This window comes from Adiantum capillus-veneris, chromosome 12 (genome assembly GCF_014529385.1).
Source record: "Adiantum capillus-veneris isolate H3 chromosome 12, ASM1452938v2, whole genome shotgun sequence".
Lineage (NCBI taxonomy): Eukaryota > Viridiplantae > Streptophyta > Polypodiopsida > Polypodiales > Pteridaceae > Adiantum > Adiantum capillus-veneris.
In genome coordinates this window covers 104,777,541-104,791,636 of record NC_140942.1, presented here as the reverse complement: position 1 = coordinate 104,791,636, position 14,096 = coordinate 104,777,541, and the positions used below count along the sequence as shown (strand labels likewise).

The following is a 14,096-nucleotide window of genomic DNA, read 5'->3' as shown; positions in this document are numbered from 1 at the left end:
TGGCCTTTTAAATAATCTAAGTGTTTTTGAAACTCTAATTCAGTCTTTTCAACATTTACACAAGGTCCATCATGTACTTGCTTACAAGGAAAGGGTTTTAGTTTGAGAAGGTCGGCCAAAATTAGTGTTTGATAAAGTCTTTTTCCTTGGACAGCCATTTTTACTGCTTTTGCAGATGAAAACTGAAAGTACTATCAAAATTTTCCAAATTGGCAAGCTTTTTGAATTATTTTCTTGTATTTTCACACGATTTTGTTTCCCTTTTCCTTGGTTTTGAACCTGCTAATTTGGATTTTGAACCGGTCCTATTAAAAACTTTCTAAATTGGCAAGATTTTTGAATCATTTTCTTGTATTTTCACACAATTTTTGTTCCCTTTTCCATAGTTTCAAACCTGCTAATTTGGATTTTAAGCTGAGGCAAACCTTTCTTGAACACTGGCCAAAGTGCAAGATTTGAACGTCAAATTCATTCAAAGCGATGACAAAAATGGTACATCAAATGGAACTCTGGCTTCTTTGGTTCAAGCATCCAAAACACAATATCATAAGTTATGCTATATATTGAAACTTTAGGAAAAAGGTGGCAACCCAAGGCCATTCTTAGTCCCATGAGGATCGGATGGTTTCAAGGTGGCACCCTTTATCAACCAATGTAACGGTTTATTTGGAACCAGTGTCTTGGCTGCCTGTCGATGCCATGGCTCGGAAGGAGCATGGCTTGCAATGTAACTTTTTTTGGTTTGGTAATATTTATATACACTTACTATTGTGAGTTTTTTTTTTTTTTTTTTGGGGGGGGGGGGGGGGGGGGGGTTGTCAAGGGGTAAAATGTCAAATTAAACCTTCAAATTTTAATAACAAAATGGTTCAAAGAAATTGGTGAGTTTCCTGTTCACTCTCTATGCCTACCACTTAGAGAATGTCTTACTTGTAAAAGATGACACAATTGAAATAAAAAAACGGTGAATGAAACAATTTGCACTTGCGACATTTGTATGCAGACAAATATTCTGAGTACATGTTGGATTGCAATTGTGGTAACAAGGGGCTTAACAAAACCCTAATAAGGAGGGGCAAAGGAATTTCCAATCTTCATTAAAAAAAGGCTATTTTTCTTAGGAAAATGAAGATTAGACAAGCTTGCGGCTTATAATGGCAATGAAGCTTTGCTTTGCAGAAAGGAACTGCTCAAAAAATATTTCCATTGGAAATAGATGAAGGCCCATCAAATTTCGACGAAAGATTTGATGGATGGATGATTAGAGCTTCAAAGTGAGATCCAAATTGATCTCACATGTAGAAGCAAGGCTGATGTGTGACTCATTCAGAAGGTGACTATTTGGGGAAAAGAAGTTGGTTTGACGAAGATTACATGTTTTCAAAGGAGATGTGTACTCATCCTGCAAAAGCATGAGAGGAGGTCAGTTCAGTATCTTAGTGAAAGAAAGAATTCAATGACTATTGTATATGTAAGTTCTTAACTAACTCTGCTAATCTGACCGACTTCGTTGAATAACAATTATAGATTCTATTTCTCTCTTAATAGATCTGTAATTGTTAAATTTTGACGAGGAACTAGTGAACTCTAGATTGAAGGCTCATAACAAGGATCTTTTACATGTCATGAAACTTGGATATAAGATATATATGGCATGTTTGGTATGGTCTAATATTAGAATCTCATTATCTTTTATTAGTGAGGGGAGTGTCATATTGAGCTATACAGAAAAAAGGGAGGTAGGCAAAATGACTAGTGAGTATGTGAATAGGGAGGTGTTGAGGTCAAATCCCACCTTAAGCCAGCATAGCACTAGGCTATTGGAGAGAACGATGTTTCTAACCCCTTAGGGTTCTCTTGGGAGAGTTGGATGAAATGAATGCCATATGGCAAAATTGATGATGGCAAACACTTTGGTTTTCTATCTTATACATTCTTTATGAGAGGGACATTCACTCTTTCATCATCTTATGAAGGCCAATTGGTGCTTCAAAAGCAAAAAAAACATTTTTCTTTCAAAAATAAAAAACCTTCTTGTGGAAACCTATATCTGACCATGTTTCAACTGGCTTCCTCCAATTTTGGAAGCCTCTTACATAAAAATTTAGAGATAAACTATGGACAAGTTACAATTAACCTTTTTTTTTTTTTTAATAGATAGGATCGCCTCCGTGATGCAAAAAATCTGCATGTAGCAATTTGTGGAGGAATATCATACCATGTTTTCCTCCGTCAACCTTAATTTCCTCTTAAATTGAAGCATGCAGGTGAATTTGAAAATTTGTTGATGTAACAACTTTAAGAATTTTTGGACCATTGAGGCAAACCATAAATGCTATAAATATAGCATCCTATTAAAAACTTGGAAATATGAAAATTTGAGGTAAATTGACTATATTTAAAGACTTCAATACCAAAGTTTGTGGCAATGCTTGATAAAAAACCGAGATCTCACCTACATATTTTGAAAATAACCTCTAAATGTTTAATTTGAAGGTGAGAAAATTCCAAAGAAGCTAGGGTGAAAACCTTCATGTGTAGTCAATTTACGCCGAAAAGTTTTAGCGCAACTTTGCAAAGAAATGTTTATTTCTGGCACTTGTTTGTAGAGTTTCTTACATTCTAGGTTTTAAAGTTTAGACATAAAATCCAAAATCAAAATCAAAATCAATTGGTTTAGGATTACACTTAATCTAGGTTAAAAATTTTCAAATCCCTGTGTGCTCATAAGGACGTGATTTGTCACCTCACACCGGATGAGTGCGATATGCCAAAAAAAAAGAAGATTACACTTAATCTAGGTTCAAAATTTCGTGCTAAAAAAACCTAGGTAAATAGTGTAATATCACTACAAATTTTGAATTCACCTCTAAATTTTGAAGTTGAGGGTGCTACCTTCAAATATATTTTATTTACCTCCAAAATTTCCATGTGTGTGAGCACTACACACTACCTTATTTTAAGTTTATTTGACAGAAGAAAGTTGAAATTAGTATATACCGTGGTGGAGGTGGTGGTGGTGGCCGTTGTATTGGTGGTGGGCGAGGGTGTGGAAGAGCTGGCATCCGCCACGCTCTCCTCCCATCCACCACCCCCCACGCACAGCGACAAGAAGTTCTGCAGCCCCCCGCGCTGGCACCTGCTTGTAGGCTCCTCATTCCCTTTCACACTTGTACTGCAGCTACTGCTCCCGGGGGGGCGCAGCGTCAGCGCAAATTCATCCTCGCTCCTCCTGCAAACCCAAAGCAACTTAGCTACTTCGCACTCTCAGTACGAGAGAGAGAGAGAGAGAGAGAGAGAGAGAGAGAGAGAGAGATGGACGTTTCTGAGACCAACAGCAAAACAGACATGATTAGGGTTACACAGCAATCTATTTTCTTGCTTGATTATATAGAAATTAAACACAAGAAACACTAAATTTTTCAATTGGATAATCCAAAATTTACCTTCAGTAATTAAGTAAATACATGGCATAATTCCCTAATCATGCTCAGGGAACTTGACGTCAGATAATTGCCTATCATTTCAACACCATCTCCTCCGAGCATGCAGATGCCACGGACATTCCTTCGTGGGTGAAGATAGATTTCGAGCGCTAGTGCCTACTAGGCACTATCAAGCACCTTCAAAGTTTTTGATCAAAGGAATCAGAGGGTATTCAATTGTGCCACTTGGCACCGGGCGCTCGAAATTCAACCAGATGGTTCGTTCAGTCGGAAGGTGCTTAAAAACTCTTCCAATTGGTCCTTCCCTCTATTTCTTTCATCAAAAAATGTATTTCTTTAATTTGAGCCCAATATCCCTCTTGTCAATGTATTCATGTTTATTCACCCTAACTTGCTCCGCTGAAATAAACCTGTTGTTCTTGAGGGCCTAGATAACAATTTGCTCTTATTAAGGAAAGACCTTGCATGTACTTTACTTAGAGTTTCTTAACTATGCCAAAAAGGGCATATTTTTTGGCATAGTTATATGAATACATGGCTTAGCTCAATCCATTTCTTAATACCTTGCTCCTGCTTAGTCGGGTGATGATAGTAGATCTTATAGGGACTTCCGAATGTGGTCGAAATTTAATGCAATGATGCGTAGTCGTGTTAAGCTTGGATTGAAAAGGCACAATTTTTATGTCCAGACATGGAATGAAGAAGACTAGCATGCATAGGACTAGCATTCACTAATGCACACACAAGAACAAGAAAAGTTAACCTGTCATGGACTGCATGTTCAAGGGATGTCTTGCTATGTGCAGGAGAAGGGATGGCCCAGATTGGCAGCTCCTTGCCTGGCTGCGGCGCCACGTCCCAGGCCTGCCTCTTGGGGAAGACTAATTGATGCTGATCACTCATCGATGCTGCCATGGCATTTTGGAAAGAAGAGAGCTCCACCATTCTGTTGTCAAGGCTGAACGATGGCGAAGCCGTCCTGCTGGGAACCTACAGGAGCAGACTAGATAATGAAAATCTGATCTTCTCTTAATATCTTCACATGTACAGTCAAGACCTTGCATCACAATTGCGACGTCACAGCGTAAAATAGAGGCAAGCATCAAGGATATGGAGCTTTACTTGCTGCATTTGAGCACCTTGTATGTATTTTTTGTTAGAATGTCATCAAGCTATAAACTTTTTAACTCCACAGTGTACAAGCTCTCATACCAAGTTAAACCTCAAAACTGTAGTACTGATTTGACTCTTCAACATAATGAAAACATTGAACCATTTCCTGACCTGGGTTGTTGGGCCGGAGTTCCGTAACTCAGCAATCGGCACACAATTCCGTCGCATATGTAGAAGGGAGTAACTTAACCTACTATGATTATGGCCTTCCTTTGTATGATCATAGGCCAGATCAAGTGAGCTTTGCACATTCTCGAGAAGGCCTCTATTCTCGCACCGCAGTCGGTGTAGCGACCAATTCTTATCTGGGAAAATGTCATCAGGTATTACTTTGTTCAAGCTTGTTGCAGGGAACTTCTGAGTGGGGAAGAGCTCTAGCGGAGTTGCAGTCGCATTCGGACGCATTGACACCGTCGGGCTACGCATAGTCAAGTTAAGGCCCGGGGAGACATTGTTTAAAAGGAATGAGCTGCTGGAGATAGAGTCCATGCAGGGAAGGTGAGCTAGAGAGGAGCTCATCGTAGGTTGTGTATTGAGCATAAAATTAGCATGGTTGATCTCCCGCTCTAGCTGCGGAATGATGCTAGCTGCGGGAGCTTGCATACTGGCATTCGATGAAGAGCGGAAAAGAGGTGATGCCGAGCTGTGTAGTTGCCGCAACACCGCAAGCTGTTGTACGTGCTGCGATGCTCGCCGCTGCTCCTCGAGCCGGATTTTCTCAAGTTGCGCCACGCCGAGGCCTCTCTGCGGCTGCTTTTTGGGGCCTTTTTTGCCTCTTCTAGGCTTGGAGCCTGGCTTAAGCAGCCTTCTTTGAGCTTCCATTTGAAGGGCCATGTGAGTGAATCCAGAGAGCAAAATCTCACCTGCATCTTGCTGGTTTGGATTGTTGGGGGCTAGGGGATGGGCCATCAGAAGACAGAGAGAGATAAGAGTGTGTGTGAGTGAGTGTAGGTAGCCTTCTTGCCTTGTCAAAAGATGTGTGCTTTGTTTAAAATACACTTATATTTGGTAAAGGAAGTGAGGCGCAGAGAGAGAGAGAGAGAGAGAGAGAGAGAGAGAGAGGATCCCGGAAGTTGGATTTAAGATAAGGGGATTTTCTTTATCTTTGCAGACAATCAAGCAAGGAAGGGGAAAGATACGCCATAATCATGTGTGTGTGAGAGACTGAGTTTTGCGAGAGAGAGAGAGAGAGCCTGGATAGCTTGAAAAAAGAAACGAGGCAGGGTGGGAGGAGGCACATATATTGTGTGCATGTAGGGCGAATCTGGTAGGTGAAGTGTGTTGTGGGGAGCAGAGAGAGAGAGAGAGAGAGAAGGATCAGAGATTCTGCAGATTGCCAAAAGCAAAGAAAAGCAAAGAAGTTGAGCACCCAAACATTTCACTGCCATCATCATCATGCCAAACCAACCAAAGTTAGTTCTTGCAGCCCCAAGACGTTGAGAGAGAGAGAGAGAGAGAGAGAGAGAGAGAGAGTGCCTGTCTGTCTGTGAGAGACTATATGAAAGAGAGAAGAGAGCGGGGCCAGATCCGTATTCGAGAGACTCTGTGATTTGTAATGCGAGAGAGAAGCTCAGAGGAACGATTGAGAGAGATAGCATATTTAAATGTCAATATTGAGTGCGCGCGCGCATGTTTTGTATGTGTGCTAGAGAGAGAGAGAGAGAGAGATGAGAGTCTGAGACTCTTGAATAGGCCTAGAGTAGAAAGATTTCGCGCGGATACTGTGGTGTGCGTGAGAGCTAGCAAGCTCGTGTGGTCGCAACAGAGAGAGAGTTCAAACCTCAGACTCCAGAGCCTGAGCAGTGAGGTGTGAGTAGAGAGAGGAGAGAGGGTGTTACTTGTATGTCCTTGACCCAACAGCTCTGCCCACAAGAAATAGCGATGCTTCTCACGCGCGAGCTTAAATCATGCGTTCAGGCCCTCTTCTTCTTCCCTTCACGTAGCTAGAGTTGTCATTAACATGTTGACCAAAAACTTGTCTTACAAACACCACATATATTGATTTTTATATCGCCATCAAATGTATAGGGCACCCAATTCATGGAGTTCTTTTTATTTTGCAATTTAGTGTCACCCCACCTATAATGGTTCTCCTTATTTTCAAAGTGACAAGACCTTGAAAATTAACAAACACTAGCATGACCAGCGGCCTTACGCCACTTCTCTCTCTCTCTCTCTCTCTCTCTCTCTCTCTCTCTCTCTCTCTCCGTCATTGTGCAGTCGGAGCGCACGGGACACCAACCGGATCAAGGAGCTTTAGCCACCTAGTAATTTGGTCCTCACCTAGTAGACTTGGCTGACTACGTGCATGGAGAGAGAGAAGACTTATATGTGGGCCCTAATTACAAACTATAATCAAGAAATACGAACTACTTATGATGTCTATCATGGTAGATTAGTAATGGTATGTGCTGGTTGTGAGGCTGGTTGAGAGCAGACACTTAGTGCACAGGGAAGGAGGAAGTGAAGGATGCAGCAGATGACCTACATGATGAAGTACTCCTTATCATCACATGGTTCTTAAGCCCCTTCGTTTTCCCTTAGCCTCATATGGGATGCTGCTATCGTGAGGATCCGGACTATATATAGGATTGTGTTGGGTAGTGTGCATGTTATAGTGGGTCCTATCAAAAGATCACAATGCTGTGGATGAAGTTCAAAAGACCATAGATTGTCCACTTCAAAGCTCTTGAACTACTTTTGAAACCAGTTAGACCCTTATATTGGGCAACTACAAAATTGTTTTGACTCGACCAATGATACAATGCTAGGCCCAAAAAGGATTGGGGACAAAAAAGTTGACAATAATGGGGTAGGTATCATGCCTCTAATGGGAGGCCTCTTTCTATATAAAGAATGCTACCCATAGGGGAGAAATAACGCGAACACTAAATTCCTCATACTTTCTATGCAAGGCTACAATTGTGCCTACTTGTATCCTGGCACCAAACTTCCTCCTCACTAAGAACACACAGAGCCTTTCACATGAAGCACTAAAGCTTCCGATCAAGCACAAAGCTTAGGTGTTGACAGCTCTCGCTTTACTACAAAAGCCTTAAATTGCATATAAGGGTGCTATTAATACATTAACTATTCAAACTATGTTTAAATACAATACTTTCAAACTACGCAATCTGCAAGCTGCAAGCTGCAGCACACTTACAAATTGGAGGAAGCTTCTGGACCCAAGGTCTCCACCTAAAAGAGCATTCAAAAACCCACTGCAATCCTCCACCATGGCGGGGAATCTAGCTATCAAAGATGCCACTGAAGGACCATGTTCTCTCATCTTGTGTATTACAATTGATTTTGCTTTTCCCTTGATGCCTGGCTCGAGTAACGATACAAAAATTCACTAATGAGCTTTTTATTTCAAATAATAGGAGATAGTTCTTCACTTTCCTAACTTGGTGGTTTTCAATATACTATCGTGTTTCAAGCAAGGCTCGCTTCCTTGCTCGTTTATGCTATTTTAAAGATTAGTTTGAGTAACCAAGCTTTTTAAAAACATGTATACATTGTGAAAACCTCATTTTGCATTAATTTATGATGTATGGCTTCAAAAATAGTAGCACTATGTTACTCCTATGCCTTCGTCTTCCACCCATAAATTCAAATGTACATAGTAAAGTAGGCACTCCAATCAGTGTTTTGATGTCTAGCAGTGGAAAAATTCAAATCGATCAAATTTTTTGCTATGTCTAAACAGAATAAACTTAAAGAGATTATTTGTTTTCCAAAACTAAAGAACCTATCTATCATAATCTACTTATGCATATTCCAAAGGTTTGAGAGCATGGCTCAAAAGAGCTTTTCAAGTACTATCTGTGGAAGAATTTGACCTTAAAATATGGTTTGACATTTGTCCATATGGTCAAATCTTATAGAAATCAATGATTTTCAAATTAAATTTAAAGTCTCAAACTCTCTAATATGGTGTTTCTTGACATCAAGCGATGATAACACTACTGTCTACTTCATCAAAATGAGAATCGGAAGCTACTTTAGTTATAAGAACTTGTGAGTTACACAACTAAACCTATAGTAAAGATACGATTACGTACTTGTTTTTTTTTTTTAAAAAAAAAGTCACCTTAGACACTCAAGCATTCTTGGAGAATGAGGACCGGCATCCTTGGGTCTCCTAAGTGTATATTGTTGTACATCAATCCAATTAGGCGATCTCTTACTTTTTAAGACTCCTCCCTTACTCTCTTTTGCTCCCACAAATTTAGACGTGGTTCAAATTTGGTTATTTTACAAAAACAAAATAAATTTCATGTGCATAAAGACTTTTGAGCTAATCACAAGCTTAGCACAAACCAATAGGATAAGTGAAATTGCTTAGAATACTTTCTTTGCTCTTAACACGATCCTATATGGATAGAAGACTTGAGTTACTATCTTAGTGTTTAGTAAACAAGCATGAATGTGGTGTTAATAGGAACATGGATGACAAGTGTTGGATCCACCCTACAACTACAACTGCATTCCATGTTTAACAAAGTATTTTGGATAGTAAGGTTGAATTTACCTTGGGTGAGGTCCTTGGTATAGCAAAGTGGGAGTTCCATGAAGAAAATATTGACATTATTAAGAGAAAGAGATAGTATCTTACTAAAGCTATCGATGTACATGGTAAACCGTAAACGAGAGACTTTAAATGCATAAGGAGTACATATTTATGGTGAGCAAGGTGATCATTAAAGTTTGGACTCAATATTGGGCCTTGTAAGAAACACCATGTGAACATAGAGAGAGATAATAGAAAGTCCATTTTCATTTTTTATATATATTTTTTGTAAATATCCTAAAACCACCCATATTGTAGGGTACGTTAATAAAAAACTCAAAAGGTGTTCAGGCAATGATAACCTATGACGGCTCAGAATTGAATGCCGAATATCTTAATCTTCTGCTTTTTTCAAAACTAAGATGTGCCACTGACAGTCCTGCGTGACGGTCTTGCATCGAATGCCTTTTCTCCACCCCTTTCAAGTTTCCCTCATTTGTGCTTCTTGCCTACTTTGGCCTCTCCTCGTTTTGCGAGTCGTTTTGATGTTGCCATCGTCTCCACATAGAAGTTTGTCTAGGAATCAGAGGGATGTGTATCATCTGTATATAAGATGATACAGATGTGCCACTGACAGTCCTGCATGACAGTCTTGCATCGAATGCCTTTTCTCCACCCCTTGCTTCTCACCTACTTTGGCCTCTGCTTGTTTTGCCAGTAGTTTTGATGTTGCCATCGTCTCCACATAGAAGTTTGTCCAGAAATCAAAGGGACGTGTATCATCTGTATATAGAGCTCCCACAAGAATATGAGCTCCTCAACAAGAAAAACAAGCAACACAGTATTTATGAAGCTTCAAAGGAGAATTTTAGGACATAAGGCAAGAAAAGTGTGGACCTCTGGGTCGATGGTAGAATGTATCCTATACATCCCATCACAAACTCAACTCCACCTTTCAAGGACGTAACTTCATTGGTGAAATATGTGGGAGATGGCGATAACGGTCTGTATGGTTATACTAGACGCTTGAATGCACATAATGATATTTTGCAATTTGAGAGAGACATTGCATACAAAGAAAATCTGTGCTTGAAAAAAACTGTAGAGCACTGTGCTCAACAACTCAAAGGAAACAATGACATCATCGCGAAGCTTACCCAAAAGCTTAAACAAAAAGAAACTATGGTGGGTCCACGACAAAGAGAAAGAAGACTACGAGACATTGAGCAGCTATAGGTTGGCTGTGGGGGAATTAAGAAAAGACTGAGCTTGGGGGGGCCACTACGTCAAAAAATGTCTATCATGTAGGTTCAAATGTAGGGATTATTTTACTTTATATTTTCTCACATTTTCACATACAGAAGGGTGCTGAAAAAATGATTTTGATTTTTTTTTCACAAATTGAATAGGAAAAGGATCCCTTTTATTGGTGAAAAATTCATAGATAAGGGGTTTTTAAAATAGTACATAAACGCACGTGATATATAGGTTCTACATATAGTGACCCCCCGAGGAAAAGAGTCCGAGTCATCAAGTAAGTCCATCTAATTCCATAGGCTCTTTGTCATGTATCTTACTCCTGACTTGCTTGCCTAGATCGTTGCTTCACCCCAAGCAGGATGTCGAGTGCAACACACCCACTTTGTTTGCTCCATACAACCCTCATATTGAAAATGTTGTTGGGTTGTTGGGAAACAAGCAATTCGGCAAGATCATCACCAAACAACTTGACAATATTTTGAAAGAGAATCATCTTCTTGAACGAGATGTTGAGGCTATTTTGGATGAATCTAGTATTTCAAATAAAGGATATTCTGCAATTTCAGGTACGTAATGTTATGTGCAACACTCTCACACTATAAGAGGTCTCAACTTATTGAACTCTATCCTTTTCAGGTCCCTGCAAAAACAAGGTAAGAAGTTTCACCTAAAGCACACACTGCTGCCTGCCAAACCCTTTCTCCATTCAAATGACAAGACGACAAGTCAACGACAAGGCGTTGCAAACTTTGGGAGACCTTTCCACATTCAATCGATGTATAGATCAATGGAGGAAGTGGTTTACAACAAGTAAAAAAATATCTCTTTATGATTTGATTGCTCTACAGACATATATTGTACAACTATTTGAAGTTACTCCCCAAGAATACAATGGTGTTCTTAAGTTTGTGATTAAACTAGATGAGTGTGAGCTTGGGAAGGAGACTAAGGTTGAGCGAGTCACAATAACACTAACGAATAGAGCACTAGATGCATTGTAGCTGAATATCCTATAATATTTAGAGTTCAATCTGAGAATAATATATGCCTTCTCGCCACATTCAAGGTATTCTAGTAGAATGACTAGCTTGAATAGCTCACTTTTGCATGTGTAGTTAAACTTGCTAAATATCTCTATTGCAGGTGCCTGCAGAAAACTTCGATATACTGAATTGGGTTTTTCATCAAACAAGCATCCCTGAAGTAATAAGTGAACAGAGAAATGGAAAGACACTTGATGTTTATGGCATGGGATCCTACACAGTAAAGTGGCATATGGATGGAGATTTGAACACCATGAATGATGCATGCACTTTGTAGGATCATTGAGAAACTCATGGTCTCTACATTTATTTTGCTTGGACCACTTGGCCGGCACCTACAAAGGAGAGGGCTATCTTGGTTGTGGAGACAATTTTCTCAAATATGGGCCTGCATGGAAAGCATGTAAAGATAGAGCAAGATGAGAAGTCTAAGAATGGTCGGGACGCTTCGAAGATGCTCTCTATTGGTGGTGTGAAAACTCGACTCTTCCTGTCAATGTCGAAAAGTGGCCGACAATAAAACATCCAAAGTGAACAACAAAAGCAAGATTTGAGATACAGTACGTGGAAAAATCTTAACAATGTAGTGGTTGACCATGCAGACAACGATGCAATAAGGACTCACAAGGCAATTGTGGGGAAAAGCTTGGATGCAATATTCAAGTTCTATGAGCTCAACGATGCTGACTATACACATTTTGAAGAGGCTTTAGAGACCATCCACAAGTCTTTCATTTATGCATGGAAAAATCAACACATCACTCATTACATGTATAGTTAGTAATTTGTTGATATTATGGAAACCTGTTTTCATATTAAGGTTGTGTTGGTCTTCTATGCAACACATGTGCAACCACATGCCCTAGTTCGCTAGGCAGTATGGAAGCTTGGCTATCTAGTCTACACAAGGCATAGAGAAAACTCAATATCAAGCTTATACCTTACCAAAGACATTGCACCTTGTTAGAGCTCCAACGTTGTTGATTAGGGATTAGAAGCACATCTGCCATTACATGATGTTCTGGATGATTTTATACACATGGACACACATAGAAGCACTTCACTACGGAAGGAAACTCCCTTTTCCTCTTGCCTCTCTTCAAAAGATTACCATGCTAGAACCTTATGCATGGGAGTCCTCTTATAAACTAGTTTTATACATTTTCTACTGCACTCGACATCTAATGATGTGCCTTATAATGTAGGATCCTTGTATTTACCTATAAAAGGTATACACATATATACATATATGATGGGGGGGGGGGGGGGGGGGGGGATCCCTGCCACACGTCAACACCTCCTTCAACCGACTTGTGTTTTTTGCAGCTCAGGCGAGACAGTGAACAACGCACGCGTAACGAGAAGGGTGGCGCACGTGCATGTGAGAGAGAGAGAGAGAGAGAGAGAGAGAGAGAGAGAGAGAGAGAGAGAGAGAGAGAGGGCGACCGAAGGCCACCGACCACACTAGTAGTTCATAATCTTCTCCCTCTTGTACTCATTTGAAATTCAACAAGTGACTTGCCGCATGCTCCTTACTCATGAAATCACTACCATGGTGCAAGTCTTTAACTTAACCATAAAGCTAGGCATCCTTTTCTCATTTTCTCTCACTGAAACGCTAAGAAAAGCAGTATGCATTAAATAGTGTCAAATTTGGCACTATTTAATGCATTAAATATTGTCAACTTTGGCACCAAGTGGGGCGTGCCTTAGGGTATCCCCACATGGAAGGAAAGAAGGGAAGGGCGGATAAGTTTTTTATATCCCCCCCCCCCCCCCAAAAAAAAAACTCTTCGGGACTAATGAACACGGGGTCTTAAATGACGTCCAAGCCATGGGATCGATGGAGGAGAAATGCACGCACAAAAGCTGTTACCATATACATGTGGTAGTGATGTGTGTGAACACACTAGGACCGCCGGGGCATTTTTTCCCTCTTTAGGAGGTTTTTCCCCCCGTGCATTGTATATACACCCATCACTCTAGGGCTATCTATCTTTCCATTGCACACTAAGTAACATACTCTCTATTGTGTGCCTTGAGCTTCCTTCGTCTTCTCCAAGCTGTGTGTGTTTGTCTGCAACCCTAATTCCAACAATTGGTATCAGAGCAGGTCACGTCCTCCCGGACTTAGTCGCCAGCTGCTCCAGCACACGCCTGCTCACTTTCTCCGATTTCAGTGAGCTTTGGCGAGCATTCGCAGGTCGACAAATATTTTGGGATAGCTCAAAGAGCTAGGTCTGCTCAGAATTTTGATTTGGGCTCATTTCGGCCTCCGTTTCCACTACAGGCAGTACTGCACAGGCTATTTCCTCTTTTTGTGCAGAATTTCTGTCAGTGCCGTTTTCTGCATAACATGTGCCTTATAGTCTTCTACGGTTTGTGCTACATAGCACAGGTTGTTCCCACTCCATTTCTCCTATTTTCGGGCAGTTTTCACATCAGGTGCAGCATTTACCATGGCTGACAACAACAACACAGATGTGTTCAAGATGTTTGCTGCTGAGGACAGGTTGGATGGGGACAACTACCCTATGTGGGCTTATATGATGCAACATGTTCTTGTGTCAAAAGGTGTCTAGAACATTTTGCAGGGCATTGATGTACGTCCTGGTTCTGAGGATGTAGGCGATGTTGAGGATGTTGCAGGTCTTGCTGCAA

At 40.5% G+C, this 14,096-nt stretch overlaps 1 protein-coding gene across 1 annotated transcript; it reads right to left on the bottom strand.

The window, feature by feature from the left end:
- Window positions 1-969: 969 nt before the first annotated feature.
- LOC147446254 (uncharacterized) lies at window positions 970-6,291 on the bottom strand. Its single transcript, XM_086525516.1, has 4 exons — window positions 4,731-6,291; window positions 4,210-4,436; window positions 3,001-3,232; window positions 970-1,402 (listed from the first exon to the last, which is right to left on the bottom strand). The coding sequence occupies exons 1-4, from the start codon at window positions 5,526-5,528 to the stop codon at window positions 1,262-1,264; spliced, it is 1,398 nt and encodes a 465-aa protein (XP_086381642.1). The 5' UTR covers window positions 5,529-6,291; the 3' UTR covers window positions 970-1,261.
- Between the last annotated feature and the right edge of the window lie 7,805 nt (window positions 6,292-14,096).

Excerpts from the sequence above, each read along its gene's own strand:
- LOC147446254 (XM_086525516.1), bottom strand. The coding sequence starts at position 5,528 with ATGGCCCATCCCCTAGCCCCCAACAATCCAAACCAGCAAGATGCAGGT. Across the intron at positions 3,233-4,209 it reads GAACATGCAGTCCATGACAG|GAGGAGCGAGGATGAATTTG; the intron begins GTTAACTTTTCT and ends TTGGGTTTGCAG. Across the intron at positions 1,403-3,000 it reads CCACCACCACCTCCACCACG|GATGAGTACACATCTCCTTT; the intron begins GTATATACTAAT and ends ATGCTTTTGCAG.